At 45.7% G+C, this 22,391-nt stretch overlaps 1 protein-coding gene across 1 annotated transcript in view; it reads left to right on the top strand.

Annotated features, from left to right (window-relative positions):
• Positions 1-21,512, top strand: part of LOC142575707 (putative cationic amino acid transporter) — a 164,895-nt gene extending 143,383 nt beyond the window's left edge. The window contains exons 10-13 of the mRNA XM_075685272.1: positions 981-1,171; positions 7,348-7,520; positions 9,122-9,249; positions 15,957-21,512. Of these exons, the coding sequence (XP_075541387.1) occupies positions 981-1,171; positions 7,348-7,520; positions 9,122-9,249; positions 15,957-16,228 (764 nt within the window). The 3' untranslated portion in view covers positions 16,229-21,512. The remainder of the gene's footprint in view (positions 1-980; positions 1,172-7,347; positions 7,521-9,121; positions 9,250-15,956) is intronic.
• The last annotated feature ends 879 nt before the right edge of the window (positions 21,513-22,391 follow it).

Raw genomic sequence — 22,391 nt, forward strand, 5'->3', positions numbered from 1 at the left:
CAAATCTTGCCACAGATGCACGGCGTCTGGTTTCACGGAACGCCGTGGGCGTGCGTCGGCAGGCGACGTTGACATGCCGCAACCCGGGGACGCCATATTCGTTCAAAGATGACGGAAAAAGAGGTGCGGACGCCAGGAAACTGCAAAGCATAGAATAGTGCGAAACGAAATTCCTTCGACACCGCAACATTCTTCGTGATTATTAAATTATTGTCTTGCGTTAAAGATGTGCAAGTTACTGTAAGATTTTTATTTAAGCTGCACAGCGCAAATATTGTTGCCGTAGGGAACTACATGCGGGGGCGTAGCAAAAACAGGTGCGACTCGGCTAGGTAGCCTTGGCTGCAATGCCACAGAAAGTTTTCGCCAGGTACAGCGCAAGCGATTAAGGTACGCTGCCTGGATGAGTAGGATGAGGATGAGGAGGAATAAACTTTACTTTAGGACAGCAGGTTTGAGAACTAGGCCTCTCTACCTAGATGACGGCCTCGAGCCCTTAGGCCCTGGCGGCATCTTCGTTCTGCAGGATTGCCTTAAGTTGGTGTTCCGGTGCACAGCTGAGAGGCACCGCTCGCGGCACAGCTTGCTGAAGCACCGGGCTGTTGTGCTTGAGGAAGCTACGGTTCCGCCTGACACAAGATAAAATTTAAAGGATCTTTGTAATGTCCGCACTTAGCCTCTTTTACGCCAACTTGGATCACTTTGTACGTGCCATACCCAGTCGCACATAGCCGGTGGCCCAAGTAGGCATGAAGGAGGTTAGATACGGACATCAAGCTGGCGTGCTCCCTAGCAATGCTAACCACGTGAAAAAGTAGCGAGAATGTCTAGAGATAAGCGAAATGTAGATTGCAATATGGATAGCCAAACCTAAGCATAACGCGCGCAGGCAGGCTAAGTGACTATTGGTCGCCAGCACCACTGAGATCATCATTAATCATCTACTTGTTGGTTACCAGTGCGTGATCTGTACACTGCAGGAGCCGGCGATGGCAGCCTACACGTGCTGCAGCAGGAAGGCTACGGCTCTATGCTGGCCGCCCAGGAGAGCATCGAGGAGGACATGTTTCAACAGCCCACCTGGTGGGAGACCAAGACCAAGCAGCTCGGATACCTGCTTCCCTTTCTCAGGGGACACCCCGGACCGGCCACCGACAGCTCTGGCATGAAGGTGCGTGCGACTCATACCCCCGTGGAATTCGCGTACTACGTCCACCAATTGACGATTAAGGATCCACTGGAACTAACTCTTCTGTCGCTCCGATAAAGCGGTGTATACGACGAGGAGTTTCCTGCGTAGATGAAAATACGGCGTGAACTAATTTTTTTAGGCTTGTAGAGTAGCTCAGAAAGAGCAAAAAAAGGAAGGAGGTAGGGGTAATGAAAGGGAACGGAAAACATAGTGAGCGCTCACTCTGTTTTCCTTTCCCTTTCATTACCCCTACCTCCTTCCTTGTTTGCTCTTTCTGAGCTGCGCTACAAGCACTAAAAAAGTCATGACATACCAACTCGCCCAAACTGCCACGCTTTTGGCATGAACTAAGTTTGTAGAGGCCTCTTAACAGGCCAAGGCGACGTTGATCCGCGACCTGCGCAATAATGATGTCATTCGTCCTGGCTGCTTGTGCTTCTTGCTTTGTTTCGGTATACTCATTTTCAACAGCGTCATCGCTGAATGTTCTCTGCAGGGGTAGTTGAAGAAACGCATAGGCCACGACGTTATCGCTTTTCTTTCGGTACTGGATAGTATAGTTGGGGTAGAGTACGTCTATATGAGAGTTTACGATGTCTTCGAGCTCGGCCGTGGCATATCTGCGAGCGCGCTCAGAACGCAGCAAATTATCGCGCGTTCCTTCTTCTTCATTCCTTCCCTCCTCTCTCTCTCCCTGTTATCTTTGTTTCCTCCTTCCCCATTCCCCCGGTGTAGGGTAGCCAACCGGACGTTATTCTGGTTAACCTCCCTGCCTTCTACTTATCTCTTTCCCTCCTTTCCCTCCTTCCAGCGCTGCCGTAATCACACGATAAACCTTTCCTCCGCGCGTCGGCAGTAGTGTCCTTGTGACCACTGGAAACTTTCGGTTTCGTGCGTTCGGCACCGAAGTGTGTCCTGAAAAAAAAAAACATTTTTTGTCCCGCAGCCGGCAATGGTTATATGTTCTTGAAGTGCCTCAGTATGATGGATACAATTCGCAACATCCAGCTCATGTACGTAGCACTTCTTGGGCATTTCGGAATAACATTCATTCACAAAGCTTGAAGTCATGACTTTTAACCGTGGAGCAAAACTGAAACCAGTTAATATCCCGTATATTAGCAAGCTATTGCAACTCGGTATTACAATCACTACTGGTATTACAATCACTTTTTGTTGTCATTTGCTCTGTACAATTTTTCCCTTTTACTTGTTGTTTTGCGTTTTGCGTCGTTATTTGATGCTTGTTCCTATACTATTTATGCTGTTTTTGTCCCCCTTACTCAATGCTCTTCAGGGCCCTATAAGGTATTTTCATTTAATAAATTACATAAATAAATAAATAAACTACCCGCTAAGCTTAACGCTCTCATGCGTAGGTTTGTGTGGTTATTGTAGTCGAACTGAAAGGGAATACGTGCATTTTTATTGCGATAGCAATCGTGCGGACATTCCAGGCAAACTTTCGCCGTCGGCGTCGCCGTGATGTTCTGCATAGAGTTCACATGCGATAAGATCGTCTCGCGCCCCTCGCGCCGCATGCCGTGCGTGTGAGGGGAAGCGTGCGAGGGTGCGCCGAGAAGGATGGTAGCTTGATGCGCACCTAATGTTGGAGGTCACGTGATAAAGCGCGCGCTTATGCGCTCTTCATCGCGCTATCGTTGTGAGAGCGCATGTTTACGGTCGTCGAGTGAGACCTGTTAATGCTTGCTTGTGGGTGCGAGACATCGCTAATTTAATTGGTAGGCGAATGTTTCCTTTAATTATACGATCCATATAAAACTACGAAGCTTACTTCGTGCAGCTGCGTAACTCTTTGCAATCGCTACTGATGTGTCGCCTTTCGGGCGAAACTGCGGCTTCTCATAATTTCTGCAGAGCTCCCGACTTTCAGCAGTCGTCGCATCTTGCTACTGAATAAATTCCAGCTGCTTAGTCTTTCCACTCCTTCCTTGAAAAAAAAAAATCTGTAGATCCTACGCACTGTGGAAATCGATGTTTTGCGAAGCATATCAAAGCTACCTGGCTGTCTAGCATTGTTTGGGGTCGCGCATAGCAATGCCAGGAGGACCAACGTGTCTGTGTAAATTAAGTGGCTGTGTGTCTGGGTCGAAAACACACGTGCCTGTGACGGCAGCAGCGCGACTACGACCGCGTTGAAGATGTATAGGCACGATTTCTACGCCTGCCGTTCGAGGCGAGGTTATACGACATGGAAATTGTTGGTTTCTACATAGGCAGTGGACGAGCGTATAAGCGACTACGTGCTATGCAATCGCACGTACCCGTGGCTATGTGATGCGGCGCATGTTGAAACGACGATGGCATTTGTACTCCGGTGAAGTAGAGTCAAAGCAAGATTAACTTAGTCGATCACGGAGTGGTCACAACGTCGTCAAATTTCTAGTATAGCGTGCTACAAGGAAAGTACCGAAGAAAGTGGGCCGATCCCGGAAACAGTGCTGTTTAACACGACACATCAGAGCGCGAACTGTGATAAGGAGAGAAGACGAGGAAGTGATATACGGGGTGCATGCGCCGAGCGTCTCAAAGCGATTCATGGCCGAGCACCCGTAGTGGTTTGAACCACATCCGTAGGCACCAAACCAAACCAAGCCGGCTGTTTTTGAAATGGGAGAAGTATGCGTGTGATCGTGGCCTATGGCAAGGTTCTGTCTGTCATTTTCCTTATTGGATTGCATTGTCTCTGTGGAGCAAGAATGATAGACAGACATGCTGAACCACCCCGAGGAACGAAGGACATCTTCCAAGAAGAAATAATTCAAATACGCCTGATATGCGAGGATTGTAGGGAACCTTTTGACTGGTTTCAACCTATTTGATTTGCGCTTATGATTTGCCTGTCGACTTGTCGCGTGTTTAGTGTAAGTGCTACGGTTTTGCTTCCCTGTAGTAAAGAAGAAAAAAAGTGCGATCGCGGCCTAACGGTTAGGGCACCGGGCTGCAGTGCTCGATGGCGGAGGTTTGATTCCACCGTTGGTCACACATTATTTTCTTTTATCTAACGCGAGGCGATACAGGAACCCTACCTACCTAACTGCCGCAAAGTGCAAAAGAATGAGGCTAAGAATGCTTCGCATTAAAAATGTAGTCTCCCTTTTATAGGAGGCTTACAAGTCTGTTCTTGAATTGTTTTCTACTCTAGGACTCGACTCTCCTAAGCAGTGCTCCTCCTGTAGCAAGGTGTGTGTGTGGTGTAGTAGTTATAGCGGAAATAATAGCATACATGACATGTAGCATACATGTCAGAAAGACGCATGGCGAAGAAATCTGGAGGCAAAACAACATTATTCTGACGCGCAGCATTTCACTCAAGCAAGCAAGTTCGCTCGCGGTGATATCGCGACTCCACCTGAACTCGCCTTCTTCTGCTTGGGTCCGCATCCTCGATCACTCGCTTTCGTGGATATCGCTTTGGAAGGGCGGCTAAGGCCAGTGGGGCTCTCGACTAGGGCTCCCCCTTCAGAATAATCTTCTTTATACAATTCAATGAAGTTTCTTCTCTCTCTCTGTCTATCGCTTGTTTCAGTGATATCGACTGAAAGTTGATATCACTCTCAGTGGGCGTCGATAGGAGAAAGACAGAAAATTTAATAAGAAGTGGAAGAAGCTATAGTCAAGCTACAGACAAAAAAACACACACAATTCGAGAAACACACTACCACTGCGACACTTCCTAAATATCGCATTTGGATCAGTTTGGGTGAGTCACCGCTGCGAGGACTTACGCCATCACGTATAACTTTGACGTCAACTACCCTGTGCAGCCGTGGGCACGGGGCAGCCACGGAAGCAGAGCACTGTTGCTAAACCTACAAGCCATCGTACGTAAGCGGTTTTCGTATATTTTTACCTAAATTTGCGGTCAGTGAAGGCTGCGCAGTAAACCAACTTAACCCCGGAGTTAATCGATCAAGTCTGCCGACATATTTTTCCCCCTTTCAATCCGCGATAGGCAAGTCTGCGACGTCAGTTGGAAACGTTATTGTCGACTTTAAGAGTGGCACCTTGCGGACTCGCCTTCAGGTATCGTGTACGCTTTATCACCGGCGAGGACAGTGTTCTTTCACGGTTGGCTGTTGAACGACCATCCGCACTACTGCCTCGACCGCTCGACCACTGAATAACAAAGAGTAAATAATATACACATGCGAAGTCCCCGTAAGGCGTTTCCGCACACACCTCTGAAAAGAAAATGAAAAGCAAGAAAAAAGAGGAAATAATGCCTCAACTCGGGAGCTCCTATCGAAATACACGGGAATGGGGAAATCGTTTTTCTCAGCAACCAACGCACCGAATGACGATTAGGATTGCATTATTTAATAGAAAAAAAAAACAATAAATCTAATGGATGTAAGAAGCAGTTTTAATATTTACTTCGTATTTCTGTCATTTTAAATCTTGAACGTTGCAGAATTTCAAAGAGCTCGACTATCGAGTTTACAACTCCGTACCTCGGCAGTGAAAAACAATGTCAATTCAGTAAACTGCTCCTTATATATATATATATATATATATATATATATATATATATATATATATATATATATATATATATATATATATATATATATATATATATATATATATATATATATATATATATAATATTTACGTATATTATAAAGCGGAGAAAACTGACGAATTATACACCGCTCTGAAACGTACCACTAATTTGTGAGTAGGACTTTTGCGAAACCTTCGAAAAACGCAGAAGCCGGTTTATTAGACAACCCCTAGACCTATTTGAATGCAATGTGTTGCATTTAAGACAGAAAGCTAAATTGTAGGAAATGTAGAAGCAAATTTTGATTTGGGCGTATCATGTTTTGTAAAAATTGACGAAAATTGGCAGGTTTCAGAAAAACAGAAGCACGAAGTTTACAAAATTAACAACCCTGCAAAAAAAAGAAAGAAAGAAAACAGATATCACAGTTCCGCGAACTGCACCCTTTACAGAATATCAGACAATTAATTCCAATTTTATTCTGAAACTTAAATTCACGTGATTCACCAATTGAGAGCTTACGTGAAACTTTTACAATGCTTGTGAAGGTTTTGCGAAAGTCATATTCATAAATTAGTGATGCATTTCAGAGCGGTGTATGTAAATTCGTTAGTTTTGTGCTATTTCGATTAGGTATAGTTTACAAAAATGTGATTTCGTTTTTCATTGCTTAGTTAGAGAGTTGTAAACTTGATGGTTGTGATTCTTGAAAATTCGCAATTTTCAGGCATTTTTTTTTAAATATTGACGGCATAAACAAACACTTTGCTTGCTACGGTCACTAACACTTACCGTTTGCATTTCAATGCAACAAATCTTGTCAAAATCGGTACAGCAGTTGCTGAGGAGAACGATGCCCCTTTCTCCGTGTATTTAGACCGGAGCTCACGAGCTCTAGCTTCCCGTGAAGGTCGATTGGGGGCTGCTTATTTTATAAATTTCGTTCAATAGCGACGCAACGAATCAATCAGCAGCTCAGGGCACCGGGCTCGATACTGTTTGATACTGTTTTGCCCTGGCATCGCCGTGGCTTCCGCTGGTCAAGAAGCTCCCAAACTGGCCATAAGCGCACGGATACCGATTTAGTTTGGATCGCAGTGCGTTCGGCGCTCTACAGTCGAGCACCTCTTCAACGAAATGAGCCTTATACAACGAAGGAGTAACACTGTCCCGGTTCTATTGTGAGCTGTGCGACGCGCAAACCTTTGCAACGAAGTGACCTGTGCATACCGAACGATTTCGGAGCCCCCCTCCCCCCCCCCCCAAGCGCTTCGCTATAAAGGCGCTCGACTGTACACGCAAGTGCGTATGGCGTATTCCCTATAGGGATCAAGAGGAGGGGGGAAGGGAACTTTGGGCCAGTTGGTCCGACATGTTTACAGAGGGAAAGAAGCGCGGCCTCAGGCGTAAGACGAAGGAGCGGACAGGAGGTAGAGCGGTAGAAGTGGAAGTGGACAGGACTAGTGGTCCTGTCCACTTCCACTTCTACCGCTCTACCTCCTGTCCACTTCGTCTTACGTCCCCTCTGAAGTTCTTTTCCTCTTTAAACATCCCTGTAGGGATGGCATACAATCTATCGTTGGGCCACGGTGGAATGTGTCAGCGTCCTCGGTGCGTGCGTGCGCAGGTGATGAAGCTGGTGGGCCTTCTGTACGTGTTCGCGATCGCCTTCGACCTGGTGATCGTGTGCGGCGTCGGCGCCCTGGAGCGGGGCAACTGGTTCGTGCTCGTCTTTCTGTTCGCCTGCTTGGCGGGCATCCTCGCCTCCGTCTTCCTCATCGCCAAGGAGCCGCAGGCCAAGTGAGTGCCGCTCCGAGCCTTGCCAGTGCGCGCACGGGCGGGGTTCGTTTAAAGGGACACTAAAGGCAAATGCTAAGTCGGCGCTGACTGTTCACGTACCATTCCAGACACATCGCCATGCTTGTTTCATGCCAAGGAAAGACTTACTTTAGGGGAACATTGCACGCGGAGGGTCCGAATACCTTTTTTCGAAATTCGAATCTCCCGCCACACGACTGAGCGAGTGGTGACGTTGCATACGCGATCGTCACCCTTTGCTGCCGTCGGTGAGTAAAACCCCGCACGACAGACGACGGTGACCGAGATAAGAAAGAGCGGTGGATTCGCCGCTGCAGCTGCTTTTTGGTCAAGTGGCGTGAACCTTTCACGCGTCCCGCGACATCACGTGGAAGTTGAATTCTCTGCTACCTGCAGTTTGTGCGAGTTTCGCGAGCCAGCAAAACCAGCGCAGCGCTACACCATCAAGAAAGTAGTGAAACGCGAAAGCGTGGGCGGCGCAGAGTCGAGCGAAAACGAAACCTTTTGACCGCCCGCGTCGTTGTCAGCTGTAATTTCAATGAATTCTGTTTTCTAAAAATGAAATAGAACTGCACAAGTAGCATTTTATTTCATCCTATAATACAATACAACGATGTTTTTGCAACGAGTAGTTGAGTACTACAGACATAATTTAACTGAGGAGTGATTTCGTCATCGGGCAGGTGCTTCAATATCCCGTGGGAGTCCCTAATCATGTATCTGCAGTTACCTCAATTTGTCGCTTAGTAAGGCTCTGTTCGCGATAATATTGACGCCTTAGAGATTCTCTAGCACTAATCTATTACTTTAGCTTTGCTTAGTATTCGCCTTTCGTGTCCCTTTAACTATACAAGCGTCTCGTTCCGTCCGCGTCATCGACATTAGGCTATGGATACGTGAGCAGTCAGGCAGGTGGGCAAGCATTTTTTTTTTTAGCTTCCAGTAAGACAAATACAGAAAATCAAAGATTGATGAGGATTGGCGCAAGTGCCACCGCAGAGGTTCTTGTATTCAGAGAGTGTTAGCCATTTGCGTGGCGTTTTCGTGACACTTGCAGGATTTCCTTAAGTTGCCGTTACGTTTATTGTTTTTTTTTCATAAGCACATTGTTACCTTCACGCTAGCAAAGCATAACACGATGTACGAATTCCGAGTAGCCTTCTTTCTTTGTCATACTAAAGAACGATTACACTGATACTACTACTGCACTATCATCATGCTACGAATCCTCCTTTATCTGCGACAAAGCTTCGCGTATTTGTTGTTGCGCTGCGATTAGCTTCAACGCAACCTTTTCTTTCATTGCAATTACGTTGCTGCCAAGATGTCTTGTTCCATCCGTAGCAGCCGTGTGTCAGGTACAACCACTTCGTCAAGCCGCTGAAGGCCGTCTAAACCCCCCCCCCCCTCCTTTTCCTTTTTTTCTCTTGTTCTTTTTCTATTTTATTTTTTGGCTCGTTTGTTTGCTGCTGCTCCGCGTCCCATTCAAGTAAACGAAACTGAGCTAAACTGCTCGAAGCCGTGTGTTCTGTGGAAAATGGTGTCCCACTCATTAACGGTCCGCGCTCACCCACGTCTCGCAGGTGCGACCTCAAGTTCAAGGCTCCCGGCGTGCCAGTGGTGCCAGCCATTGCCGTCGTAGTCAACATATACCTGATCTTCAAGCTCTCTGTACTCACGCTGGTGCGATTCATAGTGTGGATGGTACTAGGTGAGTGCGTGACCCGCAGCCCGACCGGCGGTGTTGACTCACTGGGCTGTGGCGTTCTCTGTTCCTGTGCACGAGGTCACCGGTTCGACTTGCGTCCCCGGGCGACGGCAGCATTGCAATGAAAATCGAACGCCGGGAAACGAGCGTGTGCTCAGCCTCAGCGGCTGCAGGCGGTCGACATAAATTGGAAGTGTGCCTTTTCACGCTTCCCGTCACAATCCAAGTATACGTACTTGTCGCCGTATAGCTCAGGGACTATGGTTTCCGACTTCTGGGGTCGAGGTCTGGGGGTTCGATCCACAGACACTGCAGTCACATTCCGATAAATAAGGAATGCAATAACACTCCTTGCTTGAGGTGCCCGTTAAACAAGCCCACGGGGTCAAAATTAGTCCGCAAAGTCCCCGCTGTGGTGTCTTTCACGGTTGGTGTGCCGCTTTGTGTCGATAAAATCTATCTATCTATGTACATACGTACGTACGTATGTATGTATGTATGTATGTATGTATGTATGTATGTATGTATGTATGTATGTATGTATGTATGTATGTATGTATGTATGTATGTATGTATGTATGTATGTATGTATGTATGTATGTATGTATGTGTGTATGTATGTATGTATGTATGTATGTATGTATGTATGTATGTATGTATGTATGTATGTATGTATGTATGTATGTATGTATGTATGTACGTATGTGTGTGTGTGTATGTATGTATGTATGTATGTATGTATGTATGTATGTATGTATGTATGTATGTATGTATGTATGTATGTATGTATGTATGTATGTATGTATGTATGGTCTCTGCAGGTGCTCACGTTCTTGTGAGGGACACTAAGTGAAGCATAAATGAGGTTAGACTAATAATATATTCGTTCAAAATCATATTTTCGTCCATTTCAAGGTAATGTGCTGATTATTACAACAGAAGATGTAGCTCGTAGTACCGTTTCTTTCTTAATTTCTTGCCGAAATCCCGATGCCGGTGCGTTACCTGCGATATCAAGGATTGCTCTTTCTTTTTACTTTTTTTTTCTGCTTCGGTAGGATCGTTGTCCCTCAGTAAAACTTCTTGGCACACGCTAATTTCAGTGTGTGGTTCTATTAGAGTGCAATGTACTCCAACTTTTCCCATAAAAGATTAACCATAGGCCCTAGCAGACGTCGCGAAAATCCATGACGTCACGGCACGAGCTGTGGTGGGAACTTCAACGCGGCGTCGCCACCCGTTTTTCCGTTTCTTGCTTTTTTTCTCTCATATTATCTTTTTTTTTTTGGCTAACCAAAACCTCCTCTCGTGGCAAGAGTACACGTTCTATATATATTGTAGCAAGGTTACGTACTGATACAGCTCGCCTACTTTTGTTTTCTTTTAATGTCGCTCTAAGGTGCCCTTGGCCAACCCCCTACATGGATATATTTATGTCATCCTGCCTCGCAATCCGAGAGAGAACAAAATAAAGCCACAATGGCGCGGGCTTCTCAGTTGCAGCTGCTACGCAGTAGCGGCAACGAATCACCATTGTCCTGTTCGCCCGGACCAGCATGCGTGTGCACATTCTCGCATTTCCTTATATATATATATATATATATATATATATATATATACCACTGGGGCTGCAAAGGCGAATATCTAACGCCAAGTATGCGTGTACAAAAGCAAAGTATACAATCATTGCTTGGAGGTTAACAAGGATGCTCGCGAACAGGTTAAGAACCGTGCAAAGAGCGATGGAAGGAAACATCTCAGGCGTAACGTTAAGACACCGTAAGAAAGCGGTGTGGATCGGAGAGCAAACGGGTATCCCCGATATTCTAGGTCACATTCAGTAGGCAAGCTCTCCCAAGTAACAAAGGACCTAATAAAGAAACTACAGAGAATGAAAGCGCCTAACTCGAGAGATCAGATAGAATTCGCAGGAACTGCCAAAGCTAACCAACAAGGAGAAAATAGGGGATATTCGAAACTATAGCCTGAGAAAGACTGGGGAAGCAGCAAAATATCGACGCAGCCTGAAATCAGTGAGAAGGAAACTTGGCATCGGACAAGCCAAGATGTATGCACTGAAAGACAAGCAGAGCAATATCATCAGCAATCTCGAAGACATAGTAAAAGCGGTGGAAGAATTCTATACTGACTTGTACAGTACCTAAAGCAGCCACGATACCTCCATTCGAAGTAGTAATGAACAGGTTATAGAGGCTCCTTCTATAACTAGCGATGAAGTTAGAAGGGCCTTGCTAGACATGAAACGAGGAAAAGCGGCAGGAGAAGATGTACTACCGGTCGATTTATTCAAAGATGGAGGAGACATCATGCTTGAAAAACCAGCGGCCCTTTGCACGAAATGTCTATCGACTTCAAGAGTTCCAGAGAACTGGAAGAATGCCAACATTATACTAATCCACAAAGAGGGAGACGTTAAAGAATTGAAAAATTATAGCCCCATTAGCTTACTTTCAGTCTTGTATAAAATATTCACCAAGCTAATTTCCAATAGAATCAGGACAACACTTGACTTCAGCCAACCAAGAGAACAGGCTGGCTTCAGAAATGGGTACTGTATAATGGATCGTATTCATGTCATCAATCAGGTAATCGACAAATCCGCAGAGTATAATCAGCCTCTCTATATGGCTTTCATAGATTACGAAAAGGCATTTGATTTAGCCGAGATACCAGCAGTCATAGAGGCATTACGTAATCAAGGAGCACAGGACGCTTACGTAAATATCTTCGACCGTATGTACAGAGATTCCGCAGCTACTTTAATTCTCCACAAGAAAAGTAAGAATATACCTATAAAGAAAGGAGTCAGACAAGGAGACACAATCTCTCCAATGTTATTCACTATGCGCTTGGAAGAAGTATTCAAGCTCATAAACTGGGAAGGCTTAGGAGTAAGGATCGACGGCGAATATCTCAGCAACCTTCGACTTGCAGATGACATTGTCCTGTTCAGCAACACTTGGGACAAGTTGCAACAAATGATTGAGGACCTTAACAAGGAGAGTATAAGAGTGGGATTGAAGGTTAATATGCAGAAGACAAAGATAAGGATCAACAGCCGGGCAAGGGAACAAGAGTTTCGAGTCGCCAGTCAGCCTCTAGAGTCTGTGAAGGAGTAGGCTTACCTAGGCCAATTACTCACAGGGGACTCTGATTATGAGAAGTAAATTTGCAGAATAATAAAAATAGGTTGGAGCGCATTCGGTAGACATTGTCAGATCCTGACTGGAATTTTACCATTATCATTAAAGAGAGGTGTACAATCAATGCATTCTACCGGTGCTGACATATGGGGCAGAAACTTGGAGAATGACAAAGAAGCTCGAAAACAAGTGAAGGACTGCGCAAAGAGCGATGGAACGAAGAATGTTAGGTGTAACGTTAAGAGACAGGAAGAGAGCGTTGTGGATCAGAGAGCAAGCAGGGATAGCTGATATTCTAATTGACATTAAGAGAAAGAAATGGAGATAGTCAGATCATGTAATGCGTAGGTTAGGTAACCGGTGGACCATTAGGGTTACAGAATGGGTGCCAAGAGATGGGAAGCACAGTTCAGGATGGCGGAAGACTAGTGGGGGCGATGAAATTAAGAAATTCGCATGCGCTAGCTGTAGTCGGTTGGCGCAGGGCAGGGATAATTGGAGATCGCAGGGCCTTCGTCCTGCAGTACCCATAAAAATGGAATGATGATGGCGACGACGATGGCGACGACGACGATGATGCGCGAACCGCGTACCTGAAACAAATGATAACAGCTGCGCAATAGTGGTCGTTATACAATTTAATACTGTCATGCGTCACATGCCCAAATGGTCGCAACGTTTCAGCCTTATTTACCAACAAGTGATAGTGTGGGGGCATGTTGCAGGCGTAACATTTAGCTAAAGCTAATGCTAAAGTGTCAAGTATCGGCAGCTTTTGTCTCATTACAGACCGCATAACGTCTCTAGCAAGAGCCTAAAAGTGGGATTCTTTCAAGCCATCAGGTTGCTTCAAATCTGGCCCCACATATTCACAAAAATGTATCTTAAGCTAGAATCGTTCATTGTAGAAATTTTCAGCCAATTATGATGCTTTACATATTACCAGCGAAGGCGGTCGGCAAAGACAAAGAGCGCATTCGAACGAACAGCTTTGCCAATTCAGCCACTGGTGCCAAACACACATGAATAAGCAGCTCAATGTCTGCTTGTTGATGGTCTCTCTTTGCGTGCTGTCTTCCTTTGTGTTGGCCATTGCTGTCAGGAGCACTATTTGTACTAGTAAGAACAATAATGCACCACTGTTTGTTTGTTTGTTTGATTGATTGATTGATTGATTGATTGATTGATTGATTGATTGATTGATTGATTGATTGATTGATTGATTGATTGAGATTGAGTGACAATGAGTTGATTTATTTATTTATTTATTGAGAGTGAGTGAGTGAGTGAGTGAGTGAGTGAGTGAGTGAGTGAGTGAGTGAGTGAGTGAGTGAGTGAGTGAGTGAGTGAGTGAGTGAACGAGCAAAAAGCGCCGGGGTGCCAGGTCAAGGAGCGCCAGGGCAGAGGTCGTATGTTCGAACGAACGTGTTAGATCGTTCGATCTTTGACAATGTGTAAGCCTTTGCAAAATAGAAATCGTGCGCCTTTTGTAATTGTGCACTTGGACCAGGAAGTCGGCTGCGCGCAGCTTCTCACTTTACACATGTTGCACTTACTAGAAACGGAACGACGTGAGAACGCGTTGAACGTGCTCGTCGTTCAACGCAGTCGCCTCAGTTGACGTCATGCTTTACCACGCGACGCGGAGTCGGTGATGCGACATGCTTGTCTGGCGTATGTTCCAAACACGAGGGCAATACATGTTAAGAAAACAACTACTGTGTCGTTTCTGCAAACAAAACCCTCATGGGGTCAAAATCATTTCGAAGCCCTCAACTATACCGCGCTTCTCATAGCCCACAATGCAGCTTCTGGATGTTAAATCAATCAATCAATCAATCAATCAATCAATCAATCAATCAATCAATCAATCAATCAATCAATCAATCAATCAATCGATCAATCAATCAATCAGATCAGGAAATCAAACAGACAATCAATTAAGTAATTAGTAAATAATGATTGTATAATTAGTCAAGTACTCGCTCAGTCAGTGAAAGAGATTGGTTATTTTTTTATGCAATGACCACATGAAAGTTCCAGAACCTTCTCCGACGTGTTGTCGCCATGAGATGTCTATAGTTACTCGTAAATGATGTCACTACTCATTTTTCCGCTTGAACATCTGCGTTTACAGTGTACTAACATCGTTAGAAAATGAAGCACATCACTGACCAAGATCAACATAAAAATAAAATGCCGTTTCATGATCTGTATGGATCCGTCATTTAAGAAAAAAAAAACTTCATTTTATTTTGATTGTGACTTTGGTCAGGGACATGCTTCATTTTCTAACGATGATTTTACCTGACCAGACGGTATTCCGTCGAACGCCTTACTATAGTATACTGTCACGTTTTCTTTGTATCAACATGTGATGATTTATTGACTGCCTTTGTTTTCTACTTGAAGGTATGTGTTCACTGTACTACTGTGTTTGCATTTATATACACTTATCTGTTTGGCTTTTCCTGGTTGCACATTGATGGTTTGTATACCATTAAATATATTAATACTGTACTGATGTAATCCGCCCCTTATGTGATACTCCCCCCCTCCCCCCCCCCCCCCTACAGCGATCGGGACAGAGAAGGAAGCTCTAGCTCGAGGACAACTCAGATTTCTCTAGTAAAACACTTCTAAAACGCAGAAGTGTTTTTTACGAGACGACTGCTGGACCGATTGGAATGAAATTTGTCGCATTGAGGAAAATAAAGTTAAATTCTGGTGACTCTAAGGAGCGCAATCTTGATTTAAATCATGATGAAAAATTTAACAAGAGCTTCCCAAAATTATTAAAGTTACAAAACTAATTGAAACGTATAGTTTACAAATCCGTAACTCGGCACCAAAAATCAACTATCGCAGTTCTACAAACTGCACCCGCCAGAGAATTGCAAGCGGGCAAATTCAATATATGAGCTTACAGGTTAAATGAAATTCCGTTTATGTTTGCGAGGGTTTGGCAAACGTCCCACTCACAAAACATTATTGTAATTCATTGAGGTGTACTAATACATCAACTTTGTCCGCTTTAGATGTCTTAACAGCTGCAGTTTACAGAATCGATACTTATTAGTTATTTTGTTGTAAGCTTGATAGCTTAGATCTTTAAATTTTGCAATATCTTAAACGTATTGTTACGGTGCATTTGGACGGGACCGCGAGCGTACAAGAGGGAGACGAAGAGCGAGTAACTTTTCCCACGCAAATACTTGTATATACGTTTGTGCATCGGCCTTCCTCTTCGCAACAGTCTTAAAAAAAAAAAAGACTGGCCGCCTAAAAGTATGCTGCCTACAGCCACTAGATCTGTACTTCTTTTTCCTTTGAAGTTAAATAACACTAATCGAAATCGGTGCTGTTGTTTCCGAGTAAAAAAAAAACGGTTTCTTCGATCCCTCGCATTTCCATAGGCGCTCCCGAGCCAAAGCTTCCTCTTAAGGCAAAGAAAAGAAAACTGAAATGCGTAGTGACAGAACTTGATTATAACAGAGTGCGCAAAACTGGATGTCCAACCCTCCTCCGCTCACGCTTCCGACGCAGGCATGTTCATGTACTTCTGCTACGGCATCAAGAAGAGCAACCTGGAATCCCTGATGGAGGAACGCATCGAGCTCAAGATCCCCACGCAGGGCTTCACCCTGCAGGCGCCGCCGGCGCCCCCGCAGCAGCGGCAGCAGCAGCCTCCCACAGCTGAGGAGATCAGCGCGAAGCTCGCCGACGTGGCCAACGGCCGGCCGACCGCGGTGCCTCCGAGGCCGTACGAACCGCAAGAGGAACAAGTTCCCACGCGACGCTGGCACACCTTCGAGTGATCGTGGAGCGGCTCGGTCGACGTGTCGAGACGCGTTCCCCCGTGGAAGCTTGTACACCGCGACGCTCTGCGGGCGGCCCCCCGGAACAGACGTGGCTTGCGTGTACGGCAGCCGTTCGAAAAGTTTCGGCAACCGCAGTGCTTCTTGCCACGTTATATGTGGAGGGCGTTCCCGCTCCCCGGCGGCCGTTAATCGTCGCCAGGCAGCGTACGTGTTATCGTAGATGCTTTGCCAAAAGTTGAGAAGCTGTTGCGGGCGCGTGGCAAGAGCTGTCGCTGTAGGCCCTGTGAAGGGACGCGCAGCTTTCATTGCTTCGAAGCTCAAAAGAAAAGAAAAACGTCAAGCGGGACTGTCTCTTTCGAATCTCTAAGAACTGTGGGTCACCGAAGGTTCTGCTGTGATCCCGCGGTATACGCTGTCCAGCGACAGCTCCGGTCAAGAGCGGCACCGGCTTCGAAACTTTTGTTTTAGCACTAACACCGTCGAGGGGGTAAAAGAATTTGAACTCTCAGCACACTCTCAACCTACAGATAATTGGACGGCTGTGAATCAAGTCACTCAGAGCTATGGTATTTCGCGCAACTGAAGCTATAGCATTTCGTTCGATTCTAACCGGAGGCCAGTATACTATAGTTCACGCAGCGTATCACGAACGCGGCCGCAAAGCGTGCGCCAACCAGAACCTTCTCCACTTGGTCACCAACTTGGTAGAGACCGTGCTAGATTGCACAGTTTCGAAGTGTGGCTTTTTTTTCCCGCGCACTTTACCGCTTGCCTTAGCTCTAGCACTGACAGTCTTGCGAAACGCATACGCACTTGCCAGGTGACGTGTAGGCGCCATCTTAAAAGAGTGTTTGCGAACTGTCTGTCTGTCTGAGCAGGGCTATCGGCTACGCGCGGTCCTTTCGCAATATCGTGTAAGCGCGCTGCGTGTTCCGAGACCGCGAATGTCGACGGGTGGAGTCTCTTAACATTCCCACTCCAGTGCCTGCACACTGTTGCATGTCGTGTATGTCGGCATGTCGTGCAGTGCCTGCACTGCACTGTTGCGCACGCTCGCGAGCATGAGGCTATGGCGGTCGTCCAACTTAAAAAAAAAAAAAAACTTGATCTCTCCGCACAGGCGAAAACTTTAAGGCAATTCGTTGGAATCAAACTGCTAAAGATGCGCTTATGCAGCATCAGAAACGCGCCCGTTTGCCGTCTCTTCTACATGTCGCAGCAAGGAAAGAGGAAATGTTGAAAGAAAAGTGGTTTGTTCGTTTCTTGTCGATGCCGCAGCGCTGTTTGCCATTTCATGTCGTTCGGAACACCCTTTTCCCCCGAACGGAGGCATAAGTCGTCAAAAAAGGTTGCAAATACACTCTTACGCCTCTGTGCATGCGGCCGCAGTCAGGTGAAGTGAAAGAAGGCTTCGTCCGCACCTTTCTCCTAATCCAGAAGCCCACAGCGTGACCTTCAATGGTAGCGTCAACACTTCCATTCGCCCACTTTCCGCTAGCATATCGCTCTTTCTTATCTCAATGGCAGGTCGCCTGATATTAGAAACGTTTGAGGTGTGTGACATCTGGCGTGGCCCGTACATAGAGCGTGATCGGTCATGTGCCTCTACTGGATGTGTTCTGCACTAGAATTCTAGTACACGCCAACAGGAAATATCCAGCCCGCCTTCTTCCGCACCTACAGAACCGGAGATGGCATCCTGTACGCTGACAAATTCCGCCACCTCATCGGGCTCGCCATTTTGTCTGCTCTGATTGGTTCGCGGGGCGGCTGCACAAACTTTGATTGGCTTTAAACTCAGGAGAAATCTGGGTGTCCAGGAAAGCGTGCCGGAGCAATGAATACCTGAAAGTTTTGATAGCACGCTCCAAGTTAGTTGCCGTACACCCGCACGACTTACATCCTCAGCTGGAAAGCCTGGAACCTCCCAGGTAGACTGCGTAGTGTTCATTTATTCGAAGAAACTTTCTTCTTCCTCAGAAACAAGCAATCGCCATTGCCTCTGTAGCCTCGTGCGCGTGTGCTACTAAGAACTTTAAACTTCGTGGCCTGTAGTGCGTTTCGCTGCGCTGCTGCTAACTCCAACGTTCATGTATCCGTTAAAAATCGCTGCCATCATTCAAACATCATTGGGGCTACGGCACAGACATGTACGGAGCAGGTGACCGCGTTGCGACCGCCGCACAAACGTTAGCGTCATCTTTGACGAAACGTGTCACGTCGTCTTCACGGGTCAAACGGTAAGCGTGCACGACGTACCGAACAGGGCAAGGCAGGCGCGGGTGCAGTGTACGTGGCCTCTGTTTACGCCCCACCGCCATCTCCGCAGAGCGCTGCATTTGTTGGTGGGCTGTTCGTATCTGAGGACAACGCGCGGCCTGTTGAACTGTGAGCATTGTTCTTCGAAGCACGGGACAGCGCACGTGGTCAGGTATGATGCCGCCGAACCTCGATATAACGAACACGGATATAACGGATTATCAGAGGTAAATCTAAAATCGGACTGTTCATGCTCTATTTCACGGGTTATTCCTTAAGCTGTGACTATACCCGAAATTCGCGATGCAACACGGTATCGGTTATAACGGAGTCAAGTTTCGTTTGCCCGTCGCTGAACGGTTGCGTATTCTGGTAGCAATCGTGTCACATGCAGTTGCCGGCTGGTTAGTTCGAACGCCTGATATAAAGAATAACAAATATAGCGAAGATACTTGTCCCTACCTTATAGCGAGGTTCGACCGTACAGCTGTCTAGGAGGCAAAATCACGAAGGCAGATCGAGTTCTGAAGAGGCCGTGGTACCACATGTGTCTCTCTCGTGGTGCCACACTGACTGTCAAGCCCGGATAAACGCCTAACGAAATGTACCCACGTCTTCCTGTAGTCGTCTCGAAGAGACAGTAAGCAGCAGATTTAAATAAGGAAACATAATAATACAGTCGCGTATGCGCGTAAAATGTAATGTACCGTATACAATATAGCCTGTGGATAGACCGTACAATGAATGTCCGCTTTACCCGTTCCTCCAAAGCGTATAAAGTGTTTCTACGTGGCGTTTTTTGGGTGTATTGTTCTTCCGTTTTATGCGCGACGTATGGTGCTACCGTGGATGTCATATCAAGCGTGGAAAGCGGAGTCTTTTGGAAGTTGCATAATTATCAGCGCACGAGTTTTCCGTGTCTCGCGTGTACGATATATCAGTATATCAATTACGAGTGTCGTCACACACTATATGCAGTCAAACTCGATGGTAACGGACTCGTGCACAGCAAATTCTGCTCCACGTAGAACACGCATCACTTAATTCTTAAGTGATATTCGTGCAAAAAAGACGAACCGAACATTGGATATATTGAACTATAATAGCGCCCGGAGCGGCTTTCTTTTTTTCTTTCGCCTCTGGTTTGCGAATCTGGTATTTTTCAGACATGTGGCTAGTGTACTTTGACAGCGTGTTCACGTAGGGTGCACTACGATGCATAAGCCGATAATGAACTTGATCATGTCTGTTTGTTGTCGCGTTAATTATACATGTGCTGCTGCTGGAAAAATCATGTCACCATGGGCGTTTTGTCGCGCGCCTCTGTTCTACCCGAGTATAACGAACTCATCACAAAAGCTTGTTCGTTAAACCAGAGTTAGGGTATATCGAATTACTTGACATATCGAAGTATCTCTAGGGCACGCACCAGTTTGTTAAAACCGAGTTTGACTGTCGTTAATACGAGCCGACGGCATATTATCTTCAGAAATGAAATTATTTTGTGTAACGCGCGCTTGCTTCCTTGTATTTTCGGCTCGCTCGCTAGATGAAAAATGAAACCTTGTTAATATCCGCGGCGCCAAATCCTATTTACTGTTTAAGTTGAAGAGCTTCCAAAATGCCTCATTTACGAGGATTCAACATATCGTTTTTTTTTATTAGTTTGTATTTTACGTGCGAATAACGCTTACTTTCCTTCTGAGCATTGTGACGTATTGGACATATCGTTTTCCGGTAGTGTAGATCGTATAAACCTGTACGCGCACTTTGTAGTGAAATTTATCGCGACAGACCAATGCGAAGCAAATGAATTAGAGACCACAGCATCGGTATAGCCGAGGAATTTCCTTGTTGTTGCTGTTTCGTAATGGTCACTTGGTTATCAGATGCTGCTGTGCCGATGCTGGTGTACGTTTGATTGACCCGTGCCTGTTTATTTCAAATGTGCTTTTTTCCTTATGTCGTTGACATGCACGTGATGGTGTAGTACGAAACTTCCGTACAGCTCACGTAGCTGTCTCTCGAATTTACGACCACTACGCACATCAACTCTGCCATAAAGCAAAGAAAACATATGTGTCCAGAAGGTTGCTCTTAACCTTGTATATCCGGCAGTTGTGTCCAAAACAAATTTTCTTTCTATAACTTGCACGTTCGGCATCTTCGACTGGATAACCTCTACAGTAATGCCGAAATGGCGCTGTTCACTTGTGCTTGCGCCAAGAAGAACAAGCCACTACGTGTTGAAACTCTACGTCAGTGCAACGAAATTGAAAGCGTGCGATGATACCCTCGTAATAACCGTAAATTTGTTACAATAGCACGCGTTTGTAGCGTCCATGGTTTAGTATAGTGGCGCTGCAACGATTTCTGTTAGTTCGCTGTTTCCTTCTTTCTTTTTTTCGGCTTCGTTATAACGAGCTCCTCCTCTTTGACAGGATGGTTGTCGCGCGAACGGGTAGCGTTTATTTTTTCGTGTACATAAGGCGGTTGTTAGGTGAATTGTGCGCGCCGGACATCTTGGACGAAGCGAAGGTCGGATGGCCGACGCGTGTGTAGCTCGGATGGTTTTAGTGTTACGCAGGTTGTGATTCTCCGTCACAGAAACGGATGGAATTCTTCGCATCGGTGACATGTCTTCGTTGTTTTTGAGAGCGAGCCGAACGCACACTTTGTCACTTGTTTCTTGTCTACCCTTCGGGTTACTATATATATATATACACATATACATATACAGTGTGCAATACGTATATGTCGTGCATGAGTACGCATCAGTCATCAAACAGGGCGCTGTTCTGCGCAAGCTGCGTGTTGTGGCTGTGGTTTTAGCGAGTTTTTAGTGGGTCGCTGCAGATGTCCTACCCTGCCCGAGAAAATTGTTCCCCGTCGTATAACGCTACTCAGCCTTTCTTTCTTTCTTTCTTTCTTTCTTTCTTTCTTTCTTTCTTTCTTTCTTTCTTTCTTTCTTTCTTTCTTTCTTTCTTTCTTTCTTTCTTTCTTTCTTTCTTTCTTCCTTTAGTACTCCCCCGCTTTTGAACTCCTCTGTAGAGTTCCCGATTCCGTTTATTTCAAGTCATTATTTCAGTCCTGCAATAGCCCGATAGGGCTGCAGTATGTACAAATAAAGATTCCAGTGTTCACAAAGGAGTCACTCAATACGAACGCTCTCATGCAACCACAGAAGTGCATTAATTCGGTTTCACAAGTCTATAGCAGTGCCAGGAAACGGAGGTGTGACGTTCTTACTCCTTCATTGCCGAGAAACTGCAGCTGTCTAACGTTCAATAAGCGGTAGCAAACATCACGGTAATTAAGCGGCTGAACGGGAACGAACTTGTGGCTACGCAACGACCTAGCACAGCTTCTACGGGCGAAAGTGCACGTAGTCCCCCAATGGAACACGTTCGCACTAATAGGAAACAGTGACTGATATTACAGGGATATCATATCATTTCAGGAAATGACTGGGGAGGAGGCTGAAGTAGAGGTGCTAGTAGCTACAGGCGCTATTGGCATTACAAATAACACCAACGACTGATCCACTCGAGCACCATAATAAAAAAATAAAATATCGGAAACAAAAGACATATCAAGTGCATTATTCAAGCTCGAGAAATTATATGATTCAACGTACTGTCGCATCTCCAGTATGTTTTGTTAGAGTCTGAGAATTTCACCGAAGTGCTTTTTGTTTTCTATTGCAAGGCAGGTTGAAAGATGCGTATTTTTCTTTGTCATACCAGAAATAAGACTCGGTGTTTGACGCTTTTCAAAATATGTGCCTTCAGTCCGAAGCGCACGACTTGAGTTTTTTTTTTTTTTTTTTGGCAACATTGATAGTTCACATGGTCTGTCTACGCTAACGAAGTGCGTGCGCTTGAACAACGAAACATATTTA

The sequence above is a fragment of the Dermacentor variabilis genome, chromosome 3 (genome assembly GCF_050947875.1).
Source record: "Dermacentor variabilis isolate Ectoservices chromosome 3, ASM5094787v1, whole genome shotgun sequence".
Classification (NCBI taxonomy): Eukaryota; Metazoa; Arthropoda; class Arachnida; order Ixodida; family Ixodidae; genus Dermacentor; species Dermacentor variabilis.